Raw genomic sequence first — 27,544 nt, 5'->3', positions numbered from 1 at the left:
AATTTGGTTGGGTGTCAGCAAGTACCTTGAATTTCTTGTACTCAGAATTTCTGGAGGGATTAAAAAGGCATCAGTGGAACACAGACTTTTCTCATCTAGCCTTGTGTCTTTAAGAAACTGGGGTAAAAACCAAATACAGCCATCTTTTATCTGAACAGTGGTTAATTTGTTTAGAACAAAAAGCACATTGCTTGCATTGTCACTTATTCTTCCTATGTGGAGCTGTCATCTGGTTTTAATTGTATAAAGATAAATAGGGGTGGAACAAGGCTTCAAACAGCTCTGTTCTAGCACTTGCAGTGGACATGGTACTTCATATATATACCACAGTAATGCATACCAGATGAAAAGATACTGTGGAATTTGTGCAATAAAGGTAAAAGTCCATATATCTGCCTGTTCCAATGGATGAGAACCAAAACAGGAAAAAATTATGAAGGCAAAAATAACAGTAAATCCCAACACAGTTCTTGAAGTCAAGTTTCACTTGCTGTGAAGTGCTCCCAGGAAAAACAAGCACAGGATTTGCCCAAGCAGTGGCCAAACCTCATAATGGAATGGACCGCAAGTGTCAACCTCCCAAACACTTAAAGGTGTTTCACCTCCCCCCATGTCTGGAGGTTATCTGTTACTTCTGTATCCCAGGAATGACCCTGTGAGCTGCTGTGCAATTTGCCTATGAGCAGCTCTTATTTTAAATTTTTCCCCCTCTCTGCCTCCTTCAGCTGATTTTCTCTACATTTTAATGCGTATTTCAATGAGGTGAACTGGTTCTTGCACCTTGGATTATTCGGAATACCTCTGGAGATGTGTCTTCCTCAACAGCAGAGCATGCCCAGCATACAGCCTTGGAATTACAGTCAAGGAATTCCCAGTAAACAGGGATCACTGACCCACCTGCCCTGGCTCCCTTTGCACGCAGGTCTCCATCTTTCTCACTGCTCTGAAATTCTTTGCTCTTGGTTTGTCAGTCAGACACCAAATTTAGATCCATTTGTAAAAGAACAGCCATGAGAAATGAGAAACTGAATCCACTGACTTAATTCTTCCTTTTTAAATATGACTTTGTGTGACCTCAATGCAGCGATTGATGGTTTGGCTTCCAGGTCTGGCTGGAGATGCAAGGTTTGGTGACTGTCCCAAAACTAGGACTGTGAAAGAATACTTCATGCTCACCATCTAAGGAAACGTTACTTTAATCTTTGTTTAAAAGAAGGGCTGTTTGTAGCAGCTTCACAAGACTGTCTTCCCTCTGTGTGCCTATTTTCCAGGGACAACAGCAAGTTCTTTCCTGCTAGTCTGCTAAACTCTTAAAAAAGAAAATAAGTATCTCTAGAAAAGGAAATACCGTTTTTTAACAGCAGCATCTGTCTCCCTTAGACACAGTTTCTGTGATTTACATTCCTTCTGGTGGTTGTTATTACAGTTCTTCTGAGGATTTGTCATTGCTGTCAACCTCTAATAGACCTTGTCAGAAGGGCAACATGACTCAGTCCACCCTCCTCTTGCCCCAGCCCCTGCATTATATTGTCCGGGTCAGCTTGAGCTGTGAGGGGAAAGTCAGATTACAAGCTCCCAGTAGAGACCAGGAGACTGAGTTAGGATTTATACTTTTGTTGTGATGCTGACATCTGTTTGGAGCTGAGCAATAAATAATAGAGAAAGTTTAAAAGCTTTTTGCAGCTTGCCAGTATGTTGTTGTTGATACAGCCTGCCGTTTGTTAACATGATCCAACAAGTATCCTTTAATGACCCTGTTTGGGGAGCCTGGGAGACTCCAGAGCACTGCTAGAGAAGTTCCTTTTTGTGGTGCTGTACTTCTGAGACCTACTTATCTCTCATGGTTGCAGACAGCTGATGGTAATGAACCCTTGCTCATTATAAAGTAGTGATTGGAGGCAGAAGCCTTCTGCAGGGGTACTTCTTTTCTGTCCAAATTTAATGGTTTCTTGACTTTAAACTTGAATGTGCTCTCTAGAGGGAAGTAAAAGTAAATAAGACTTTGCAGGAATTATTAATGTGAAGGTATGAAACGTCTTTGTGAAGGTCTTTTGCTCGACTGAGTTGATTTTTTCATGTGCTGCCAATATCTGATCCCACTTCTTGACCTTTAATATATACCGAGAGAGAAGATTAGGATGTTTCTAATCAGCTGAATCTCTCCTCTGGGAGCACTGTTAAATCTTGACTCTCAGCTTTATCTCTGCCAGGTCTTGCCAGCCCTCCATGGTTTTAGTTTTGTTAACAGCTGAGGTCAGAGTTCATTCACCTCAAAGGTTCTTGTTCAGTGGTGGAAATTTCTTGGATCATTTCTGTAGGACTTAAGACACCAGCGAGCACCTCTTCTTGGAGGCAGACCCCTTCTCTTCATGTGCCTTGTGAGCCAGACCTTAATCAGTGAAATAAAGTCTTTTATTTTGTGCAGGATTACTGCTAATTCTGCCCACCTCATCTTTAGCAGGGCTTTGTCAAAGGTCTTCATAAGCAAAGCTGAGTGGCTTAGAGGTGCTAAGTTAGGTGCCTCATAGGCATTCAAAATATTACCTCAGCTGGTTTCTTCTGCTATCCAAGTTTGTAATTTCATTAAAATTCCAAGTTTGTTGGCAATGAATTGGTAACAAGTATTGAGTTTCATACCATTGTTTTGAGGGGAATTCAAGTGAGGCTAGCAAGTCTGTGGTTGTGCAGCTCAGCTTATATTACATGGCCCAGTGGTACAGGCAAGTGGTTTAATGTCAAAGCTGCAAGTAGTCTCTGTAAAGCAGAGCCCCCCTGAGCTGCATATCTTCCCCTTTCATTTCAGCCATCTGCAATACCACTGTTGTGATTGAAGTATGGGGAAATTTATCCCTGAAAGCAATACAGCAGTGGATTGCAGTGCTGGGATTGGTGCCCTCCTGAAAAACTTTGGTGGTCCAAGGAAGGACTGAGCATCTGTGGTCTTATTTAGCCCTTGGATTCCAGTGGCTCCCATTCCCCAGTGTGGTCCATGCACCTGGGGATGTCCCTGCCCTGGCCTACGTTTTTGAGCACTCCAGAGGTCGGGTAGGTACGTAGGAAGGAAGGGAATGATCTGGAGTCATTGGCCAAAGGTGGATGCTTTGTTTTCATCCAAAAACTTACTCATTCTGCAGATCTTGGTCTTAAGTTACTGAATTTGCAGAGAAATCTGTTCGTAATTTCTTTCTTGTAAACCCTTTCTTGTTGAGTAGAAATTTTGGCAAAGAGAGTCAAGTCACTGGAGAATCCCCAGTTCTGCCTGGTTATACCAGGCCTCCTCAGATCTTTCCTTGGAACAAGCAGGCAAGAGGAAATACTTTCCATTTCAGAGAAGCATGGACAAACAACGTTGCTTCAGACAGAGAAGAAAAGTGGCAGACGGAGTTACAGCGCTGAATCCTGCTGGCCAAAAGCATGCTCTTGCCTTTATTCAGTCATTCCTGGAACACAGTGTTCTTATTGTATTCCTCCTCACCCCTCTCAGTGCCTCTCCTTGGGCTCAGGGCTCAGAGATGCCCCAACCACAGTACTGGCAGGTTTGGGGGAGTTAAAAAAAGCATCAAACACATGCATCTCAGCAATGGAACTTCTCCCTCCTTGCCTGACGTTGGGCAAGCATGTGTTCTGAAAACCTGGATCCCGTTAGAAACGTTCCTGATGTCTGGAAAACAAAGTACTCGCTCGCCTGGTTTAGTCATTAGGTAAATTTGTGGTTTGGTTGAGACAAAAAATAATGAAGAAAAGCTGTTGAAATCCTGGGATTAATTTGATAGTTTGCAGGCAGTGGTGTTTTTAAGTGGAGCTGCTGCCTTCTTTATGTTGTGAGCAGACCCAGGTACAAACCTGGGCTTCCCACTTTCCCTGTGCCTCAGAGCCAGGCATTTGGAAGTAATTTGTTCCACGAAGGCTCTCTCGGTGCGGGCGAGGGGGTTGCTCCGGGCCGGGAGCCGCAGTGCGTGGGTGTCGGAATGCTGGGACTCACTTTGGGCTGCCTGTTCCATCTGCAGAGGGAGCAGCACCCCGGGCTGCAGGCAGGGAAGGTGGTCACTGGATTGGCACAGCATGGAAGCCTCTGAACCATCGGGAGGTTTGCTGCTGTTATTCCATCTGTGACATGGTGGCCTCTTCTGGGAAGAACTGTTTCCTCTGGACCTCCTTTACATCTCCCAGCTGCCTTCCCAAGTGAAACCATGGGGCTAAAAGCAGAGGGGCCTGTGCAAAGATCTCCACAGCACTTTGCAAAGTGTTTCCCCTCTCCAGCAGCCCAGATTTTCCTGGGACAGTCACCAAGGAAAGCAGAGAGCAGGGAGCTGGCACTGAAATGCTGTCTGAAATGCCTGCTCTGTGTGTTCATCCACTTAACCACACATATATATATATATGAAATCACTTGTATTAAACATAGATGTCATTTCAATCTGAGAAGCCAATTAGCAGAGTGGAGAGCTCTTGCCAATCAGCCTCTTGCTGAATTTTCTCCAGCTCTCAGTTTAAGCAGGGGAAGGAGACTGCATTATCAGCCCTCTCTACCTGTGTCCGTGCTAGCCCCAGGGAGAACATATTTGGAGGGTCAAAAAATAAGGGATGAGGACTCAGGTCCCACTCATCTCAGGGGTTGACATGTGTGGGTGTTCAGCACATCCCTGCACAAGCTTTATTCTGTCCCTTCCAGTAAGATATTAAAAACAGTTCTCCTGTGATGTATTGCCTGGCAGAGGCCAGGACATGGAGGTGAGCGTGGCTCATGGGTGCCAGCAGTGTACCCTGGATATCCAAAATGCACACACAGTGCTGGGTTTGCCCTTCTTTTGTAGCTTCTTAAGTCACTACAGCAGCTTTTGGATGGCTGATGCAGCCTGGCTGCTTTAAAGCAGTGAGGCTCTTGTTCAGTTGCAATTAATGCAGCCAAATATCCTGTATATTTTATAGAAAATGTCCCTAATATTGTCAGCCTTTCATGATGGATAAGGATTCATATGAATCATGTCATCATTTTAAAAACCACACAAAACTACTATGTTATGGTATAAACTCATGCTAATATATATAAATTAATCTAGGCAGATACCTGTTATTGTTAGATATGGAACAGAATGTTCTGCAACCTTTGCTTTATTTCAGGAAGATGATCCAATTGTCCTGTTAATTGTTGTGCAGACATTATGTTGCCCTTTTTTTTTTTTCTTTTTTCATTTTAAATAATGTCTTGTGCTTTCAGCTATTAAATAAATGAGGTTTGTGGTCTTATTCTAGGGAAGACATGCATTGTTTTTAGGAAGGACTTGCTTTTATTGCTTGTCAGACTCAGATTTTTGCAGTTTTGATTTTAAATCTGTAACTAGAGGACAAAATCCAGTATTATACTGGGGTGATGAGTGAGCACAGCCTCGCCTCCATTGGGAAGGAGGAGCTGGGAGGGCTGGTTTGGAGATGCACAGTCAGATGAAATCTTGAGGGACTTGTTCTGCAGTTTCCTTGGAACACAGTGGTTTCATCCTGTTGTCTGAAAGCCTTTCCTAAGAAAGTTAGGGTGGCGATAGGGCAGTACAGCCACAATATTCAGCCTATCTAGTCCTTATTTGCCTCCTAAGGCAAACATTTTATTTCCTGTATTTCAACTTCCTTCCTAGATTCTCTCCCCCACCTTGCTGTATCCTATGATCTAAATTACTGGTTGCAAATTAATGCATCCTCTGTACATTAATCCTGCCTAAGAAGTAGCTTGTCCTTGGTAAATGCAAAGGAGTTAGAAACTTGAAACTCAGTCTGGTAAATCTTGGATTTAGCTTTTGTAACTGTACTTTAATGCTTTACAATAATTGCTGAAGCTCCCCGTAAAATGATCTCCATATAGTCCTAAAATGGAATTGAATGCCTTAGAAGAAAAGAGAAGAAGAGCCCTTATCTGTACTTTTAGTTACATTTTTATTTATTTCCCTTCTTCCTCTGGTGTGGGAGGATGAATACACAGGGAAGAAGATACAGATTTGCAAAGGCAAGGAGTGCTAAAGAGCATGGTTTTTTTCATCAGCTTTTAAAAGCCAGACTGTAATCATAAATTCCCTGATAGCTGGAGCATGCAGAAGTTGTCTAAGCCTACAAGTGACAGGCTGCTGTTGCTTTTCAAACTTCAGATTTCATTTTTTTTGTAAGACACAACTTTGATCTGGTTCCTTTGTAATGCTCTGCAGAGCGCTGGGGCCACTGTGCTTGCCGGCTGCAGAGCTGGAAGTGAGCTTTCTTGGCAAGAGCCATCTGTAGACCTCAAAGAACAGATTAACTTGTCCAGAATTGATGTGATCTTTGAAGAAGCTGCCCTTGCCTGGAACACATGTGATTAGCCTGACATTGGCAGTGATAAAGTTGAGATGCACAGCATTGTCTGAGTACCAGGGTAATTGGGAAGAGTGTTAAGTGGAGCAACCCCAACAATCTGCAATCAGATTATCAGATAAATCCCCAATTTTAACCTCTTGAGCCGACTTGGCATCTTTAGCGCAGATCAAACCCAGTCAGGAGGGAAGGTTTCAGCTTTGCATCTTCATAGACTTTTTGTTCTTAGCTCCAAAACACTCCAATGATAATGGTTTGGGAAAAGCTGTATGATACTACTTCTGTGATAGTTGTTGGTCCTACGGACTTTTCTGTTCAGGTGGTGGATTAATCTAATCTTGTAAGTCAGAATCTGTGGTGGATGCTATTGTAATCTCTTGTTTAAAGGTGACCCTGTTGCTGGGACACTCTTGTCAGAACGTGCTATTTAGACATGCTGAAGGGATTTGCTTTGGCCCATACATCATAAACCAACATGTGCAGCTTTTAATTTGATTAACTGGTTATGATATTGAAATGTGGAACTCCATGAAGGATATGACAGTCACCTGCTTGTTGGTAGATGTAAGTTTTGGAAGGGGCCAGCTGTGATTCTAGAAGGACTTTTTATTTCTTGGATGGAAGTAAGTAACTTTCAATTTTATTTTTCCACACTGAATAAATGGAACATGTCAAAATAACGAGCTGGAAGGATGTTTCAGCATTACACTGCATCCTCCCAGTCACGAATGCAAAATGACCCGAGATACCAGATAAGAGTAATGCTTAGTGCTGGTTTCCTAGAAATAGTCATTTTCAGAAATACAGGACTGCAGAAGTTGGAACTATTTTTTCAGAAGTTGATGTGAAAGAGCAGGATGGGAGCACAGAAGGAGGAGTTGGGTCCTGTTGAGCTGCAGCCCTGATCTGTGCTCTCAGGGTACCATCCCTCAGCCCAAGCACCACCCCCCAGAGGAGGAAAGGAGGAATTGTGTCCTGCTGGGAGGTTGATCACTGCAGTGCAGGAGGAAAGGCATCTCAGCTCCTCCACCTGCCATGGACTGTGGGGCGACATCTGGAGTTTCTGCAGAGCACATTTTGGGGTATCCTTCTGTGGGACTTGCCAACATCCCAGAACTCCAGCAGCACAGAGCTGTCCAAGGTGACTCATGAAGTTCAGCTGGTTATCAGCTGTCTCATGGCATCTGAAGAATGGGATTTCTTCTGTGTTAAAAATGAGCTGCTCAACAAAACTGTGATGATCAAAGATTCAGACCGTGGCATGGGAGGAAAACTTCTACAAGAGCTGTTTAGGGAGAATGCATTAGAGTTTTGTGGCTGTCAGCCTCATGAGTCTTTTATCTCTTGGATTTGCTAATACTGTGTCTCAAACAGCTGCTTCCTTGGTAGTGCAGGGGTTTGGAGGAGCTTCCCATGCCACCAGGGATTTTGGAGTTTCCAAGTCAGGGAGGTGGAGCACCCTTTCAAGAGGAGGCCTGCCTGGATTCTATCACAGCTTTGGTTCTTTTGAGGAAAGATTTTCTTCCAGAAAATGTCAGTGCCATAAAAATTTAGTGCTGGAGCTGGAGAAGGTGATAACAATGAAAACTGATGGATTGATGAACTTCCCTGTTAAACTGGGAGCTGTTCCAGCCATGCTGGAGCTTCTAGTAGGTTTGGAAAGACCGTGTCTCTCAGACCTGCCAGTAGAGTGTTGTGCAACTTATTCCCTCCAGTGAAAATTTAAATTCTACAGAAATCAGTTGCCTAGGGGCCTTTCATATTCAAGGAAGTTTTCTTCTTGCCTTAGTGGGTTTTTTCCCATGCTTGATGAAGAACATCAATGAAGGAGGTACATAACAGGTGAGAACCAAAGGGAGTGCCACTCAGATTTGGATTTGGAGGCAGGATGGGTGAGCTCTTCCTCCCACTGTGGGTGCTGAAGGTGATGCAATGCTTCCCCAGAGCACACCAACCCTGGGATTTTTGCATAGAGCAGAGTAACATGTTTGGCAAAGGTTAGGGACTTTGCATCTTTGATTTAAAATGGAAATAGCCATCGGGGGAAGTTGTGTGAGGTAGACTGGGGTTCCCAGGCTGGAAGGAAAAGGATGCCCTTAGGGACTCAGGATGCAGTGGGAGCTCCACAAAGAGCAAGAGTACTGAAGAGGACCTCATCTCTCTGCTTACGTTGAGACTGCAGGATCTGATGGTGCTGATGTCCCAAGAGCTGGGTGCTTGGTCAGAGGAGTGAGAGCTGGGGATGGATGGGATACAGCCAAGACAACATGCAAAAATAAACCCAGAACAGGTAGAAGGAAGCCTTAAGGAAATTCTTGCTGTTTTTCTACAGTTTAGGCCCTTGTCGGCATTACCAGAATGTGCAGTGATCAGCAGAGGGCTTTATGCAAAGAAAAGGCAGCTGGTCAGGCTGACTTACTCGGGTCGCTCTGATCTTTGTTATAATTGTTCCCTATGTGATTATTTTGAGGGTTGAGCAACTGAGAGCTGCAGAAGAGACATGCAGCTTTATTTCTGCAATGTATGAAATGTTCTGTGTTCATTTCAAAATCGCTCATTGCTCTTTCTGTCTTAAAAAATGAAATAAAATTCTGGAAGGCTGCAGGAATTTTTGTGAAGTCTAACTTTAAATGCTCACCTTTCCTTTTATCACCCTTATCAGTGCATGGAGTTTGGTATGTGAGGTTTTTAGCTGACATTTCAAATCGCTCTGAGGGTGCCTGAATCCCTTTTAAAGCAGCCTCCCCTCCCAGATCAGAAGTGACCAGTTTTTTTTGTTAGACTCCATGTTCCTTTAATGTTTTCCTCTTAATAGATGTTGAAAGCGTTCTTCAGAGGCACGGCACAAAACATTCAAATAGTGTTACGAGCCAGCTGAAGAGAGCTGTCAGGGAGAGAGAACATTAGGAGAAGGATTGAATACAGATGGATTCCTCAAAAGTAATGTAACCTGTTATGATTGCTTTGAAATCCTATACCACTTCCATCTCCTTACGCTTACCAAAAGTTTATATTTGCATTGATGTATTAGAGGCAGAGCTAAAATGGAAGTAATCCCTGCTGTATACATGCTTAAGTGTGTAATTTTAGCTAAATACAACAGTTGTGACCAAAGCTGCATCCTCAGTGAAAAGACCACAGCCAGGGAGTGTTGTGGGAGAGCCCAGCCATCCCAGCTCCTCCAGAGGTGGCAGGGACCTCCCAGGACCCATCTGCTCATTCTTGGTTCTTCAGCCATCACAGTTCCACACCCAGTGACCTCTTCAGGTGCTGTCTGCTGCTCTGTCTTTATGTCAACAGCTACAAAGGAGAATGGATTGCCCTGTGCATTTTATTCTGTATATCTGAGTGCTTTCTTAGTATACTGCTAGAAAAATTCATGTCTTTTCCAGAGAGTCCTGGCAAGACGTCCACTGGAAGTTGGTGCTATATTTTAATTAGGTTGTCCAAAAATCATCCTTCTCTTTGCCCTCGGGGAAGGCCTGAGCTATCCATCATTCCTGCCTCAATTTAAGAGGTTGTCTCAGCCTCCATCACACCACTGTCATGTTGGATTTGACAGGAGGGTTGCACTGCACAGTGCTCCTTTAATGTTCAGAACTGACCATTCTGCACAGGGAGAATGGCTGAAGGGGGCTGGTAAGGTTTTCACTTATTATCCCTTGCTTTTTAGAGAGAACTTGTTCAAATTATTTCCAGTACTTGCCTTAGAAAGCTGATGGAATATAGAAATGAGTTTGCTCCAGTGCACATCTGCAGCAACTGATAGAAAGTTTGCATGCTAGAAGGTGTCCGTGGTGACTCACCATCCCAAAGCATCCCTTTGCTCATCCCTAGCTGACTGTGTTGTACCCAAGCATGGAGAAACAAGGCTCCTTTCTGCCAAACAGCCATGAAAAGCCCTAGCTGGCTCAGTGTTGAATGCTCTTTGCACCATTCTGCAGTTATGCTGAGCTTCATCATCCAAGGAGAAGTAACTTGGAGTTTTTGTTGGTTTGTGGCACACAGGATAGTTTTCTCTTTCTGAGAGTAGGAGAGTGATTTGTTTCTAACGGATCCAGTATGATTTTTCCTAGTGACCAGTGAATATTCGTGACCCCTTGAGTTACAAAGGAGATAGGTTGTGTGCCTGAGGACCCAAAGGGCAGGTGAATAGGAGCTGGGTGAGCAGTGCATTAGCTAAAGGCTGTAACCCTGTCCAGTTCAGGTTTTAAAACACTTCGGTGTTGCTTCCATCCTGGTACACAGTGTACCATATTTTTCATAACAGCATCCAAAAACCTCTGCCTTAAATGGGCTCTCTGCTAGTCCCAGTTCGTGCAGTGCCTGTCCTGCATTTATACTCTGTAGAGATTTACAGAAAATGTCAGCTTTACCCTTTGCTGGTGTCTTCCTCACCTCTGGTCCCTCCATCTGTGTTTCTCATGGGTTTCCTTGTCTTGTCTAAATGTAAACACGTTGGGTTAGGGGCTGTTTTCTGTTGTCTGTAGGACTTTAACCACTGCAGTAGAACCAGAATCAACTTTTCTTGGCAGAACGGGAAACATGCATGTGTTGCATGATCTGCCCTTCATGGAGATGTTTGCACTGGGCCCATTGCAAATCACAGTCACCAGGTGCCGATTACTGAGTTACTAAATAAATTACTAATGATGCTGATGAGCTTTGTGATCTGAACTGAAACAAGACTCTGATTTTCAGAGCTTGGAAAACCCAGGAATTCATCAACTTCAAGTTGTTTTAAAAATGCTGCTCTTCATGCAGAGGGGCAGGCAGGGAGAGCAGGAGATTAAGTGCTCTTTATGTGAACATTTCAGCTTGTTCCTTCTTCTGGCATATTACAAAATGACTTCCAGGAGAACAAGATGCCTGCATGGCCTGTCTGTTCTGCAGGGTGGCAGAGCTGGAAGCACGTTGGCAGCAGAGGCTTTTCTGTGCTGGTGGCAGAGTCAGCATGAAGGAATTTGTACCTGCTTTGTTCACAGGCTGCTTCACCATCGGGTCTCTTCCTGAGCAAGGAACTCATTTCCCAGGTTAGCTGCTGCAGGCAGCCTCCTTTCCTGACCTTTTGCTGAAGAGAACGAGGCTGGCCTGCATGTGTACATGAATAACAAGGCATGGGTTGTGTACAAACCAGCCTTCATAGATCCCTGAGCAGATTGTCCACTGGAAAAGCCAGTGTGATTAGGTTGTGATTAGGTGGTCTTTCCTGGTGGAATTTGCAAGTGTCCAATGTATCTCAGTGCAACGCTGGAGGTTGGTTTTAGGTACTGTGCTCTGAGCAGCAGCTGTTTCTTGCTTCACCTCCATGAACACGTTGTGGTAAAGAGGGATGTTAAAGTAAGCATAAAATGGGTGAGCTCTTCCTGTTGGAAGAGCAGAAGCCTATTTTGACTAAGAAAAAGTTGTGCTACCTAGGTATTGTTTTTAGCTGCTCATAGAATGGCAGTGCCCATGAAGTCCATAAACCCTGATGGAAACAGGATTTCTTCCATACAGTCTCATTCCCTCCCTTATCTCTAACAGTATAATCTTCATTACTCCATTAATTCCTTTTTTTCTTCCAGCTGTGACTCAAATTCTTCATGGCTGTGTCAGTGCAACTTCGTGTGAACACAGCTTATTCTGTAGCCCATCACTGGTGCTGGGGCTCCAGGCAGAGCCCTTCTGCCTGATGATGCAGAGCCTGGTCAAGGTTGTGTCCTTCTAACTTGACTCTCATTTTTCTCTCACAGGCATGGGTCGTGGAGAGAGCCTGTTAACCCCTACTATGTCAACACGGGCTATGCTTTGGCACCAGCCACCAGTGCCAACGACAGCGAGCAGCAGAGCATGTCCAGTGATGCCGACACCATGTCCCTGACAGACAGCAGTGTGTAAGTAACTCCAGCATGGGGCACAGCCACCTGTGTCTTCAGCAGTGCTGCTCTCAGCTTGTTCTGGGAGAGAGGCTTGGCCACAGCTGGGGCTGGGGGGAGTGTCTGAACAGACCATGGTCAAGATCATTCTCCATTTCTTTTCAGTTACTTTGTCACTGTGCAGGCTACTCAGCCTTGCCAGTTTTGTGAACATTTGCAGCATAAAGTACTTTTGAGTGATCTAAAAGAAATGGCGTTCGGTCAGAGTTTCTGCAATGTTTCTTAAGCTAGGTGTAAGAATTGGTAATGTTGGATGACTTTGTAGTAACAGATTTGAGATACATTTATCTTCTGAATGTTAGACAGAGCCTTCTACTTACCTGGGTATTTCTCTTGAGATTTTATGCTGCCAAATTCTCAGAATCACAGAATGGGTCAGGTTGGAAGAGACCACAGGGGGTTGTCTGGTCCAACCTCCCTACTTAAGCAGGGTCATCCTAGAGCAGGTTTCACAGAATTATCTCCAGATGGTTCTGAAATATCTCCAGTGAGGGAGACTCCACAGCTTCTCTAGACAATTCCTTCCAGTGCTTGGTCACTACAGAGTGAAGAAGTTCTTCCTCGTGTTCAGGTGGAACTTTCTGGGCATTGGGTTCTGCCCATTGCCTCTTGTCCTGTTGCTGGGTACCGCAGAGCAGAGCCTGGTCCATCTTCTGAAGCTTCCCTGCTGTTGATGGCCATTGAAGAGGTCCCTTCTCAGCCATCTCTTCTTGAGGCTAAACAGGCCCAGTTCCCTCAGCCTGTCCTCTTAAGAGATGCTCCAGTCCCTTTGTTGCCCTCCACTGGACTCACTTCAGGAGCTCTGTGTCTCTCTTGTCCTGACAAACTCAGAACTGGACACAGCACAGCAGAGAGAGAAACAGCTCAGTCTGTCATGGCTCTGCAGTGGGATTGGTGACTGACCAGTTCTAGTTTGTCTGCTGACTACTGCACTTTAACACAACTTGTGTTGAGAAGCCCCAGCCAAGTATATTTTCCCTTTCTGTCTCTCATGACAGCACCCTTTATCTCACCCATGAAATGCCTTCCTTAAAGATGGTCTGCAAAGAAGGGAAAAAGGGTTTATGAGATTTCATTTTGACTGCATCTCTGATGGGAAAAAAAAAGGATTCAGGGAAAAACATTCACTGTTTGGTCTGGTTTTTAGTAGTGCAAATGCAAAGTGTCTTTCTGTAGAGTAGAATTCCTTTGATTCTTCAGGCGAGAGATGACAGGTTTACAGAATTAGGAGAAGATTTTATTAATGGCAGTGCTGTAAACACAGAGTCCTCCAAGAGGCTCGTTTAGTGTCACTGTGAGTGTCAGGAGCTGTCAGATGTTGTTGGAGAAACTTTCCAGCCTGTGCCATGGATGCTGTTAATGGGTGCTGCCACAGTTCCCCACCTGCCCAGAGTTCATACAGTGACACAGGGAGTGTGCAATGTGGCCAGGGAGTTTCTGTGTCTGTGGTGGTCACCCTGCCTGAGCCAGTAGCTTGCTCATCTGGCTCCACAGAGGCTTGGAGCGATGTAGGAGCAGCTGTGAGTCTGTTCTGCACCCTGACACATTATCCATGTCATGTTGTAAAACAGAGGAGGCAGACCTTGGCCAAAGGGGCCTGGGAGGAGGAGGAGGATGCCCCCAGGACAGAACCCTGTAGACGACCACTAATTAAAGACTGTCTTTGATACAAATCCAGCTGCTCTGCCACATCCTTCTGCAATTCTTAATATTCATCCATTTATATGGAGGAGTGCTCTGAAGCTAGCAGGAGCCATGTAACTTCTTGTTATCAGGAGAGACAGATGTGAGAACTCTTCAAAATTAATTAGCTTTTAGCACTTCCTCTCCCACTGGTCCAGCGGCCTCATGGGGCTGCACTGATGGTTATACCTGTGATAAGTAATGATCATTTATGCCAGAGTTCTTCACCCTCCTAATTTTTATTTCACTAGCCACAATTTGTTTTTTTCCCAGGCAGAATAATTTCTTACTGGCCATCCTATGCTCCTTTTTCCTTGAGGCATTTTATCCTTCCTATACCCACCATAGGCTGCTTCTAGGACTTTAATTACCACCAACTTGTGCACTGCCTTCTGCTAATAACTAACCCAATCCTAGTGGTTCATTTTAAGTCGGTTTTGAACTTCATAAGGGTGAACCTTTCTTTCTGTGCCTCTCAAACTGGATGCATGCAGAATCCAAAATTGGGATTCTGGATGTACAGCCTTGACCTTTGACTTACACAAACTGTCTGTTTTCAACACTTGCTCTTCATTACATGCTTTAAAACTCCAGCACCAGATTTTACTTGGATTTTACATGGCACTGCTGAACCTATATGCCTTCCGAGTTTCAAAGGAATTTTTGCAGAATTGCTCAAGGCAGCAAAAATGAAGAACAACCAGATGAAGTTAAAGAAGGGACTCCTGCTGCTTGACAAGACTTACATGTCTCAGTGCTTTGAATTTAGGCCTCCTCTGAGGAAAATGGCAATAAAAGCCTCATTTGCTGATGAGCAAGGCTCTTCCCTCTGTGTGCTGTTTACACACAGCAGTCATGCTCAGTAATGAAGAAATCTGGCTTCTGCTCCAAGGCAGCACATGAACGAGGTATGATCCAAGGCACAAACCTCCATCAGACCCTCCATCAGAGGAAGATGTGTCTGGACAATTGGGATGCAAACATTGGCTAACTGAGGAATGCCTATAAACCAGGAGAGCAAAGCATGATGTTCAGTGCTGGCCAGTTCAGGCCAGTGGAGAAGGCAGGCACAGAGCATTTGCTGTACCAGTTCCCTTCCAAGCTTTGATATTGGATTGATCCCAGCAACATGGGGTTTGGAAGTGGCTGCATGCAAAGCCTTTAGCAAAGACCTGAGCAATGCTCTGCCTATCTCAGCTCCTGAGCTGGGGCAATTTTTTGGAAGCAGCCAGCTCACCAAAGATTGTAAAACTGTGATGTTATAAGCACACTTACATAAAAGGGCAGCTTTCAACAGGATGTCTTTCCAAGCGCTGTTAAATATTATTGTAATGGGTTTAATTTATATAATGAGTATGTTATCAGTCCCTGTTGTTGGAATAGTTTGCTTTTTGAGTGGCTTAAAAAACATTGCTCTTAAATGCCTGCGCTCCACTGATTATTTTTCAGTCTTCCTGTGTCATAGGAATTCCTCTGCCCTTGTAGGCAAAACAGCTCTGGTCATCTCTCTGAAACCTGTTTTTATAATCAGCAGGGCAGCTGTGTTGTTTTAGCTGGTTTGTGTGGAGGCAAGGTCTGGGGAGGACACGGTGAGAGGCTCTGGTGAGCACCGGTCCAGCAATGCCAGGGCCACAGGTGGGGCCAAGTCACTCACTGCTGATGTTCAGTGCAGGGTCAGTGGTAAGTCAGGGATTTGGGGCTCTGCTTGCCCCGTGGGCTGCTCAGAACCTGCCCCAGACTTTCAGCAGCATTTCCAGCACAGTCCTAAACTGCTCTTGCTGTCTCAGAAAACCCTTCTTGGGGATAGCATCTTCCCAAGTGGAGGAGGTGAGTCTGTGGGTGGGAGAGGTTGTCACAACAGAGATGCTTGAGGCAAGTTAAGGCAACTGTAGGTAGGAAGGCAACTGTAGGTAGGAAGGCAGCAGGCAGCAGCTGAAACTGTTAAATGTCCATGTGATGTTCCAGTTTGGGTGTAGAAACACATTAGGTCCATATCTATCTTGATTTCTTCAAGAGCTTACATAGTAAACAGGAGGTAATGTCTCCTCTTCAGCCTAGTGTTATGCTGCAGCTGAACAATACTCCTTCCTCTGTGTCTTATTTTTATCAGGTGTCCTGGCTTATCTTAGTTGGGCGACAGCTTTGCCTTTCCCCAGGCATTTAGGAAGCCCTCGGTGGCTGTGGGCTTAGCCAGAGGGATGCTCCTTCTTCCCCAGTTCCAGTCAAACCTGCTCCAGAGTAGGGTTGGCCAATCCCCCCAAACAAAGGGATTTAGGACAGTGATTATTGCTTCAAAAACTCTTGTAGGTTTAATGCTGTTCTTTGGATGACTGGCTTTTAACCAAAATGCTTGGTGATTTTCCTGTCATGCTTCTTTATGTGAGAAAAGTGTCTTGTGACAGAGGTGCTTTGATAAGAGCAACTGGTAGAAGATACCAGTTTGGCTGTGTATTTGTTTCCTGTCTCTTCCTAAGGCTAGTGATCCAGAATCACCCCAGGTTTTCCTATATTCAAACAAGTTCGGCAGCTTTTTAATTTGAAAGATCCCAAATCATTATTTCCAATGTGTTAGGCATAATGGGTTGGGTTTGAAGCCTGTCTATAGAGAAGCAAAGACATCTCTTGTCAGAAGAGTCCAACTGCAGAGCCATAGCCAAACCACTGCTCACCAGAGGCTCCTGTAGGTCAGTTTGGAGAGGGGAGAGAGCCTCCATATTTCCCCAGCAGTAAACTCATTGCATTATCATTAAATAAACAATAGAAATACTCTTCTTCCCTCATTGCATTTCAGCACTGAGCTTTCTGGTGCTAAAGAAAATCATGTGATGAAACAAGGAAAAACAGTTTGGAAAGTTTTATTTTAAAAGCAGATGTACTATAAAAAATAGTTTAATATTTTTTCATATATATATTATTTCTCTATCTATTGAAAATATCTCAAAGCAAGCTACCTGACAAAAGGAAAACAAAAGTATGGTATTGGTTTTCCTTGCTTTCCCCCCATCTATTGAATAAGGTTTTGTTGGGATAAAATTAAAGTGCTTATCTTTGAATTTGCTTCCTCTGGTTGAGTTGGCACAGTACATTGAACGAAGGAATGTTCCAAGTTCAGAGGTGGCATTGGGGAATCTAGTTAAAATGACATCAAAGGCAGCACAGCGGGGCTGAACATGTGTTTGAAGCCGGATAGATTAGAGGCCATTATCAGCCTTTCGCTACTGTGCTGGGAACAAAAGTCGCTCTTTCCGCTGGGACTGCTGCTGAGGAGAATTAAAAAAAAAGAGAGAGAGAGAAAGAAAGAAAAATTGCACTTTCTAACATAATGCCGTGTTCCCTGCGAATGGCCGTGTGGCTTTAGTGTGCAAGTTGTGTTCTGGCACCCGGGTTTTGTGCACTGGTTAAGCTGAAATGTTGACTATTGATACTGACCAGCGATGGCTAAAATAATTCCCCAGTTTTTTTTATTTCTCCCTCTGAAAAGTGAAGTTGCAGTTGTTTTGTTACTGTCCAGTCTAGAAAAGGCTGCGCCACAATGCAGCAAAACTCTTTAACTGTTGTGATTCTCATCCTTAAAGAAAATTAAGCCACCAAATGAACACTGTTGTGATCCCTGTACACCAACGTGGGGAAGTTTTCCTGCTCCCAAGCCATGTCACTGCAGGCACAGCAGAGTTGATGCTCCCAACACACTCTTCCTCCTCCTGCATTAGCTGCAGCCACTCACCAGAGCTGTAATTAGCCTGCCTCATTTTCTGTTCCCTCGTTTGTCTTCCTGCTAAAAAGCACTTGTCATTAATCATGGGGTTTGTTTTAGTTTATTTTAATGGTGTTTCATTTTGAATGCCTGGCTTACTGCATGAAATTAGATTCTTCTGATGTAGGTTGGTGGTGATTTTGCCTGTGCTTCCAGGGAGCCAAGCAGGGCAGCCAGCGTGATGGAAATGAGAATGAAAGCTGATGGTGGCCATCCTCACACAGGCTGATGCTTGAAACTCAGGAGGTTTGCAGGCAAAACACCACAGTAGATAGTGTTTCTCTTGCCAAATGGCACCTTGACTTTAAAAATCTATGGGTGAAAGTGTTTGGTTTATGTTCTGGAGAAGCAGCTGGGAAGGGGGATAGGTGTTAAGGACATTTGGCCTGTGCAAACATGAGATGTGTCAGGACTGGCTCGTTTTCACAGCTCAGAGGGGTGCAGGATTGGTAGAAGATGTGCCTGGAAATTATGTGGGAGCTGAAACAAACCAAATCCCTCCATTCATTTCCACCCACCTCTGTGGCTTTGCATGGCTCTCCCAAGCAGTTACCTCTACTGTATCAGGGAAATGTGTAAAATGAAAAAACTCCAAATTGCCAAGCTCCAGGCTGGCATTTGTTCTTGCATTTGTTGATTTTCCCCAAATAACACAAGGTCACCAGGAAGTGGGTCTGTGTCCTTTCATAACTGGGCTCCACTCACTCATCTTCAGGTCCCTGGGTGTGAGCAGGGTGGTGGCAATAGTGAGAACGAAAATGCATTTCCTTTCTTTGCCTGAAGTCACACTTAGACAGTGATGCTTTGCCATTTGGGCTGCTTAGCAAAGCCTGGTTCCTCTGACCCACTGACCTCTGTGTACCAAGGATCGTGGCCACCACTATCTGCTTCCTTTGCAGAGACCTCTGTCACCACCTCTTTCAGCACAGGCATAAAACCAAGCAGGTCTGGTTCACTTGGATGTGACTGCCCATGACATCCCTTCCTAACCTCATCCAGCCTCATCTGGGGAGGGGGCTGGTTCTTCCCTCCTGCAGCTCCAGTACCAAGCTCATCATTTCAGACTGAGCTAGAGATCCCCTTGGGAGCAGTGGAGCCTATACCCCTTGCTTTGATAAGCCATTTGAGCAGCTGTCATGCTCTCTTAAAAACATATACCTTGTTCCCTGACCGAGTTCCCCTTGGATTAGATGCTCACTGAGCTCCCACTCCTCCTTCTCCCCCCTCTCTTAGCCTGCCCGATGGTTTAATGTGTACGTTACAGGCTCTTTACAGAAAGCAACCAACTATAAAAGGTACCAGGATGCAGTCCAAGTCCTTCTCCCTGCCCTCTGCCTTGAGCAGCAGCCACAGGAGCCCTGCCTCACTCTGCTCCCGGTGGATGATGTGTAAGTCCTCCAGGCCCCCCATACCAGGGCTCTTTCGGTTCGGGGACCTGCGTGAACATCATTCCCTGCATGGGTCCCTCATACTCTGGGCGTGCAAATGTGAAGGGGTTTCCTACTGGTCACTCTGTGTCAGCAAGGCTTGAATGAAGATAACATGTCAGAGAAAGGCACTAAAGCAGGGCATGTTGTTGTTTTATTCCGGCAGAGATGGGATCCCACCATACAGACTCCGAAAGCAGCATCGCAGAGAGATGCAAGAAAGTGCCAAAGCAAATGGACGTGTGCCACTACCTCACATTCCTGTAAGTAGCACTATCTCCTTCCCAGGGGTAAATATGCAAAATATGTGAGATGCCTACCAGACAGTTGCTCTGCTTGTGCTTGAGTTTAATCCCCCTTAGTGTTGTATTTGCTTGGGGTGCTTTAAGATGATATACATTGTGCTAAGAAAAGGCTTGGAACTTTCTGCCAAGTTCACCATTCAGGGCTGCCCAAAACACAGAATTTTTCTTATCCATTCAGTCAGTAGCTGATTGTTTCTTCTGGATAAGAGTGGAAGCACCAGCTGGCATTTATCTGCAAGCAGTTCATGCCCTCGGGTGAGCTGGAGGTGTTTGTGGAAGGTGTAGGAGGCTGCTGGACATGGAGGCTGATGCAGTTCTCAGCCAAGGTCAGTTAGGGAGAAGTGCAACTGTCCCCAGCAGTATTCTGCACTGAGCAGCCATAGGAGCTGTAACCTGTTCTCAAGGACTCAGCAAAGCTCACCTGGGGACACAAGGCAGGAGGAAAAAAAGGTGCAGGAGTAGGTATTTCATTTATCCAACACTGTCTCTTTGGTTGCTCCAGGTAAGCAGCCTTTGGAAGATGAGCACAGCTGCTAGGGCTCTGCATCACCATCTGCAGCTCTGCTTATTATTGTTTTCTTTTTCTGAGAAGTTACAGGTGACATTTAATATCTGGTAGGGAATAAAGGTGCTTCTTTCCCCTTTGGACAGCTGGACTCCAGCACAAATCAAATAGGAGAGAAAAAGCCTCCATCTGTTTTTTCCAGAAGTGCCTTCAAACTTGACGCAGCTGTTCCCATCCTGCCTGCTCAAAGCAGCACAATACCAGCAGAAATACACCCTTGTTTTAATCTGATTTAAAAGAAAAAAAACCCACACCAAAACCACCACTCTTTGTTTTGCCTTTTAAATTAGATTATTTTCCTTAGATTTAAGAGGGTCTCCTGTGCTTTGATCACTGGGTTGACAATAAAAGCCCTGGCTGTGGACGCTCACAGCCATCCTAGCTCAGTCACCTCTCTTTTCACACAGTTGCTTTCACAGTGTGGTTGCTGTTGAAAAGGCTGGCTGGGTGCCTTTTTATTTCACTTGATGCCGTTTTTACTGTAAGCATGGCTTTGTTAGAGTTGAAGTTTGAAAGCTTGGCCTTTATTTTTTGTTGTTATTGTTGTTGCTGTTCCCCAACAGTGGGAGCTACTGACTGAATATTCTCCAACTTCAAAGCTTGTCAGTGGCTTTACCTTTTGGATAAAAATAATAGTGGCTTTCTGTTGATGGTGTGCACTGGCAATGCCTCGATGAACTGCAGGTTATAAACTCAGAGTATGGAGCATTAAATATGTATAGTGAGCTCTACTTTAACGAACTTCCATCTGCCAAACATTTCTTTTGTTGAACTGAATAAGTGTCATTCCAGCAGCAGTTCCTTGCAGGCTAATTAGTTTTACTTAGCATTAAATTTTATCGACCTTTTTGGAAACCACCTTTAAAAATGGGATAAAAAACAAGGTTTAAATTGCCCACCTGCTGCTTATAAATTTTTATATTATCCTACTTACCTACACAATCTTTTAGAATTACATATTCCTCCTAAACTACACACAGACGCTTCACAAGGATTTTTTTGTGAAACATCCACTGTTCCCATTAGGTTCTGCACTGTAATTTTAAGTCCCAGGGGAAAAGGCATCTTGACATATATTTATATGGGAGAAGTTGAGTTAGTTCTAGTCTTTCTGCAGGGAATAAAAGTTTAGTTCAGACACTCTGGCACCTCCTCACAGCCAATTACTGACGCAGAATTGGCATCGACTTCAGAGAAGCACTGCTCTGCCTTTGCTTATCAATCAGCTAAGAAAGGAGAAGGTAATTAGACAATGTGTTTTGACAACACCAATGTGAAATGTTATAAAGTTACTCTTTAAAATTCAGCTCTAACTGCACACTCTTTGAATTAAACAGCCCAGATTAGCAAGGAGTCATGCAAATGTTTCTTCAAGTGTGGCTTCCCAGAGCCAGTGGTTGGGCTGTCCCGCCACCCCTGGCTAAATCAGGCTGGACCTGGGGTGAGCTGCTTCCAAACGTGTAGCAATGATGAAATCACAACCTTTGAGTGAAGGTCTTTATGGACTCCTATCTCCAGCATAGCCAGAGTCCATGCTGATAGTGCCTGCAGAATGCACAGCATGTTTCCTACTGATAACAGGGAGCCTCCTACTTCCGAAAGTCATTTCAGAAGTCCTTTACAGACCTTCCCGTTCCCTGACAAATGAGTTATGGGGCTATTATGCAAAAATCTGAAAGGACTTATATTGCTTTTAATAGCAGCACTTGTAGTTAAGTCCAGAAGCTATAAACTGCAGTGATTATATGTTCAGAGGAGGCTGCCCGCTGGTCCCAGCAGCCCTGCTGCCTCCAAGTAGTGACAGCGTGTGCTAGCTATGTGGAACACCCTTCTCAGCAGCAGGATATGTGTGGATGGCCCTGATCTGCATCTTCCACACTTAGCAGCTCACATCTTCCACACTTAGCCAGTCACCAATGCTCTAAGTTTGGAAAAGTTTGTTCTGTGAAGTGGCGCTCTGCCCAGGAATGCAGTGGGGGAGGATCTCCAGCAAGCAGGGAGACCTCTGGTTTGTGCCTCTGGCAGGAGCACATTACACAGAGAGTGAGTGTTGCTTTCATGTGGTTTTCCATCTCTCTCTTGGATTTGAGCATAGTGTTGGAGCACCAAGGAAGGAAAGTGCAAGCAAGTTCCCAAAGAAAGGGAGAAAGCCCAGACCATGCAGGGCTGTACCTGGCTCTGGCATTCATCCATTCCCAGGAGAGGATGGGAGATCCTCCTTTTCCACAAATTCAGAAAAATCAAACCTCAAGCATTAAGACCTGGTGTTTGGTTGGTTTGTTTAACTACATAAAGAAGCCATAGTGCAATGTTCTTGCTGTAGTTGATCATCGGGTTCTCCTGTCCTGCCCCGCAATCAAGGATGCTGCAAGGTGGCTTCTGTGGTGTTCCTGAGTGGAACGGAAGGTTGTGAGTGACCACTGTGCTGTACTGTACAAGTGAGAAGTGCACAGGAGGACCCTGGTCTCGTGCTGCCTAAATAACTGCAGTTAAATGAGCTTTCTGCTCCTGTGAGTTGGGAACCTGCTCGGATTCCCACTGACTGTTTTGTGCCATTTTCCTGAAACACCTTGCCACAGCAGGACTCCTTGTTAATCCCTGAATGCTGCTAAACTGGATGCTGAAATCCAGCTATCTCTGAGCTCTGCCACAAGTGTTTCCGGTATGGAAACACCATTTATCTGTTAAAAATTTATGTCACAGAGGAATGCATTAATCTAAGAAACATGGAGGTTCAGAAGTTCTTTTCTCTTGGTTTCTCTACCCTGTCATCTTCCTTTCATTTCCAAGACTGACTTGTGATCTAACAACAGCCCCTCAGGCCTCATGGAGGCATCAAACCTCTTGTAGAAGAAGGAGATTTACCAGCACAGAATTCTTTGGCCCAGTCACATCTGTCAGAAACAGTTCAGCCCAAACCACAGATCCCTGGAGCTGCTTAGGGAACCTCTGCCCGGTGTAATGTTGAAAAACTTCCTGTTTCATCTTAAAGCAGTTGAGGCTGATGCTTCCCAAGGGGAACGTGCAAACTGCATTCAGATTCTTCCCTTTCACCTTTTCACATTTTGGATGCCGGTGTGTTCTGATGTGCAGCTTGGTCCTTAAATCTCTGTTTCTCAGGGAAGGTGAAATCCATCAAAACCAAAGAGTTGCACCTGCCTTGTGGAGCAAAATTCATGGAATTCTTGCTCCCTCAGCTCCAAGAAAAGAAGGGGGAAACGTGAGAGCAGCTGCCTATGGGAAGTACTGAAGAGCTTGTGTCTCACATGTTCTTAGCAGGCTGCTTCTTCACAAGGGTACCAGAGCTTCAGACACTTCATGTGTCAAGGACAATATTCTAGTGATAGGTACCCCAGTAAATCCTTCTTCAGAGCTGTCATTAGGAAATATTGCTCCATCTAGACCAATTCAAGCAATTTCTGTTCTTCCCAATCCACCTGTCATTCAGCCTCCTGTCTGTTGTCCTCTGCAGCCTCCCCAACTCTGCATGGTTTGGTTCTGGACAGACACATCTAACTAGTGTCATTAAATACAAGTAGATAGGTAATTAAATGAAGCATTAGATTAAACTGTACTTTAAAATTAAGCACTTCCTTTCTGAATATCCAGAGACTTCATTCTGGTCCAGACTGAAGGGCTGGATCCTCAAAAACCAGCCAGCTCTTGGACAGTGCTGCACCCTTTACTTGGAACAAAAGCATTTGGAGCCCTTCTGATTTCAGAACAATAAGCAGCTTATTTACAACTCCCTTGGCAGGACTCTTTATGCCCATGGGAAGCTGGGGGCAGGTTCAAAATCCTAAAGCCCTGAAGGATCCTGCTCTGGGTACAAGCTCAGTCTGGCTGGTCTTTGATGGAGCGTATTTCCCCTGTCTCCCTTCTGAAGTCAGGCCCATCATTTGATAAAGGCTTCAAACACTTTGTTGTCTTAAGCCTTTTGAACCAGGTCAGTGCAATCCATGTTTGCTGTCTAGGGAGGCAGAGAGAACGCTCAGCAGTTATCTGTATTGTTTCAGCACAGGGAATTTGCATTCATTATTCTGCAATACTATCAGTTTTGGGGAAGTCTGTGTAGTTCATCCTTTGAGCTAAAGTCAGACCCATGGTGATGTTCAGAGCAGCATCCTGCTCACCAGCTCTCTGAGTTACCCTTACAAGTACCCACCAGGACATCATAGGGTATGTGCAACTAGTATCCAGGGAGTGAAGTGAGGTTTATTTCAGTTGCACTGATCTGGGATGTTCAGGGAGACCTTTGCAGAGGGGGTTGCGTCTTTGCACCCTCAGACAGGCTGCTGAGGCCCTCTGCAAGCTGTTGTGCTGAGTGGGAAGCTCCAAGGACAGGGCAGTGGGTTTTGCAGATAGAACAGTTTTACAAAGAGAGAAGAAAACAAGTTCATCCCAAAGATTCTTGGGTTCAATTATTGTAGTTTCTGTAGTTGAGCTTCAGTCACCTCTAGACTTTGAGAGACTGTGGATAAACATGCTGGGGTATTAGTTTTAAAAGACCCAGAATCATATTATTTTGAGTTCCCTGGATACAGCAGTGATTCCAAATATCTTGGGATCCTCAGCATTGCTGTTCCTGCAGGGAACCACCTCATTGTGACAGGACTCAGACACTTGGGTTAGCAAACCTCAGCCCTTGCACCCACTGCTACCACAGGTTCAGGACAGACTTTGGTTTGGGATGCTGCCCTGCATCAAAGGCTAGGAAAACAAGGGGTAATTCTTTCCCAGTTGTGCTTTTCTGTAGTAACTGCACTGGGGAGACCCAAGACCATGAATGCTGAGCTCCAAGCTGCTTCTTATTAGGCTCATCAAGTGTCTAACGGAGCAGGGCTTGGTGCTGCCATCTATAAACAACTACAGAGAGAGTTGGCATCCTGAGGTGGCAGGAGGGAGGGAATATATCACCCAGCAGGTTGGGACTTGTCAGGCAAGGGAGAGAATTCCCTCCTTGAGAACCGCTGGTGTGATTCATCCTGCCTCATGAGGACAGATGGTGGTGGTGGACCCAGGGTTGGGCTTTCTGAAGGAAGCAGGATCCCTTAGCCAGAGGTGCTTCCCAGGGCTATGCAGGGGAACAGGGAGACATCCTGAGAAGCTCGTCAGGGAGTAACAGAGCAGGAACCAGCTCTACCACATCTTCCCACTTGCTGGAGCACATCTGAAGCCCATTTCTGGACTTCACAAAGGTGAAACATGCTATTTTGGCCACTCTGCCAATATTACAAGACTGAATGTTGTTATTGTTGATAAAAATCTTTTTTTGCAGTTTAGCTTCTTGTGATACAGGCCATTGGTTTGCAGGGCTAGAGGTCCTGGTGGCACTAAAGGTGTCATCCCCTGGTGGTGACATCACCTCCCATATGTTGTGCCCCCTCCAGGGCTGCAGGGATGAAGGGAATGGTTGGTTGGGGCTGTTCCCAACTCAGATAGGTCACTGGGATTGAGATTTCCTGGCAGGCTCAGGAAGACCCATCCCTCTTGGCAAACAAAACAAGCACTGCTTTAACTGGGACCTCTGCAAACCCAGCTGGGGTGTCAGGAAAGAGTCTTCAGCTCCTCAATGCCATCAGCAGGTTCTTACTGCCTCTGGTTTTCTTCCCTGCCTTCCAGCTGGCAGAGATAGAAAAGCCAGTGTGATTTGCATACTTTTGTCAGGTTTTGAGGCAAAGCAGCATTTTAATGTTCTGCTTTGATCTTCAGGGCCAGCCTGGGATAAATTCGGGTGGTCTCTCATCCTCCTTTAAAGTTTTCAAGCTCAATGTCTGCTTCTGATGCTGCATTTGTTCTTTTGCTAGAATTATCTCACATCTTCACATTTAATTTAGCTCTGGTCCTATAGAGTGTATATTTCTCTCATGTTAGTATTGAAATATTTGAATGCAGAGTTTTATGCTGTTGAATTTCCAACTATTTTTCCTCCAAATTAAATTTTTATCTCTGCTGCGTCATTTTACTTTTTCTTCTATTTAAAGAAAATAATACAGAAAGGATAAAAATGAGGAGGGAAATGCAGCATCTGATAGCTTTATACTTCACTACATGAACTTCTTATCCCAGAACCCAGGAATTTAGGAACGAAGTAACTCAGAAGGAATCAAAAATGTCCTTGAACTGCTATAAATATTCATTTATTCACCCAGAGCAGGCAGAAAAATGGCACCTCTGTGCTTGTAAGTGTGCTGTATTGATAAAGCAAGCAGGGAATCATTGCACAGCTCTGAAAAAGTGAGATGCAATCCTGTAGAATCCTTCAGCAAGAGAGAATGGCTCTGTGGGAATTGGGATCTTGGGCTGTGGGCTAGATTTGCAGAGACTGACTGGCACACACTCATCCTCCTGGGATAAGCTGAGTAGGTATGCACCAGAGTCCTCCCTTGTACCAAACTGAAAGCATAACTGCTATAAACAGGTGGTTTGAGAGGTTGAAAGGTCTGTACATCCTTTTGCCACCATTTGAGACCAGGACATTTCTGTTGACCATGTTGGCAGAAAAGCAAGCACTTCCATCCCCAAGTGGAATTTGGTGCCTAAAGAGCTTTTTGAATTGCAGCTTCAGAAAAAAACCTTTCCCTTAGATGGGGTGGTGTGTGGAGCTGATGCCAGCTGAGGAACTCGTGGAGGTAGTGGCTCAGCTTCCAGCCCCCAGATCCTGAGCTGCACCTAAGTGCCTGCCAGCCTGTGCTCCCCCAGCTCCCGCCGGAACAACCGGCACTTCCAGTTATCAAAGGCTCCCAAAGAAACGTGGGATTTTTCATTCATCCTTTGCTAAGCCGTGCTGTGTTCTCCCTGCAGCGTACCTACCGAATGCCAAAGGATATCCACGTGGAACCAGAGAAATTTGCTGCAGAGCTGATCAACCGTTTGGAGGAAGTACAGAAGGAACGTGAAGCAGAGGAGAAGTTAGAGGAGCGCCTTAAACGCGTTCGAGCGGTCAGTGACCTTCTTATCTCTTCTGCCAGCCTGGCACTCTGCTTACCCTGTACCACAGGGAGCTTTCAGCTGCTGTGGAAGCAACTGGGATGGCCAGTTCCCTGCTGCACTGCTGTGGTCATCACTGGCACAGGGCTCCTGGAGGCTCCTGTAGCCCCCACAGCTTCCACAGTGCTGTTCCCCCATCCATGCAGAGCTCTGTGAGCTCCAGTGATCCCTCCCTGTGTAAAATGCCAGCCATGGCACAGCAGTGCCCACTTCTGCCATCACTCAGGGGCTGTGGATGCTCTCCATCACCTTCTTGGGCATCTTGGCTCTCCTGAGTTTGTGAGCAGTCCCTGGGGACTGTGTAAGAGGGGTTCACTTTCCCATAGGAGGTCTTGTGCAATCCCTTTTTCCTCCACAGTTGGAGACCAGATGACAGGTAATGTTATGTTTGGGGGTGTTTGTGTCTGCTATCAGGCCCTTCCCACCACAACCAAAAGGGTTCTGCCCATCAGTGCCTAGCACACCCTAGAAATGTTGGAAGTGGTCAGGTGTGGCATTGAAAAGCTATCCTAGGAGATAAACACACTGACTCTACTGGGATACCTACCAGTGGCACTGAGTGCTGTGAG

General features: G+C 45.2%; 1 protein-coding gene across 2 annotated transcripts in view; it reads left to right on the top strand.

The window, feature by feature from the left end:
• Positions 1–27,544, top strand: part of AXIN1 (axin 1) — a 72,132-nt gene that overhangs the window by 28,377 nt on the left and 16,211 nt on the right. For both annotated transcript variants that reach the window (XM_062503500.1, XM_062503498.1), the window contains exons 3-5: positions 12,069–12,209; positions 19,282–19,378; positions 26,790–26,927. In XM_062503500.1, coding sequence (XP_062359484.1) covers positions 12,069–12,209; positions 19,282–19,378; positions 26,790–26,927 — 376 coding nt within the window. The remainder of the gene's footprint in view (positions 1–12,068; positions 12,210–19,281; positions 19,379–26,789; positions 26,928–27,544) is intronic.

This window comes from Cinclus cinclus, chromosome 16 (assembly GCF_963662255.1).
Source record: "Cinclus cinclus chromosome 16, bCinCin1.1, whole genome shotgun sequence".
Lineage (NCBI taxonomy): Eukaryota > Metazoa > Chordata > Aves > Passeriformes > Cinclidae > Cinclus > Cinclus cinclus.
This window is presented reverse-complemented; position numbering and strand designations above follow the sequence as displayed.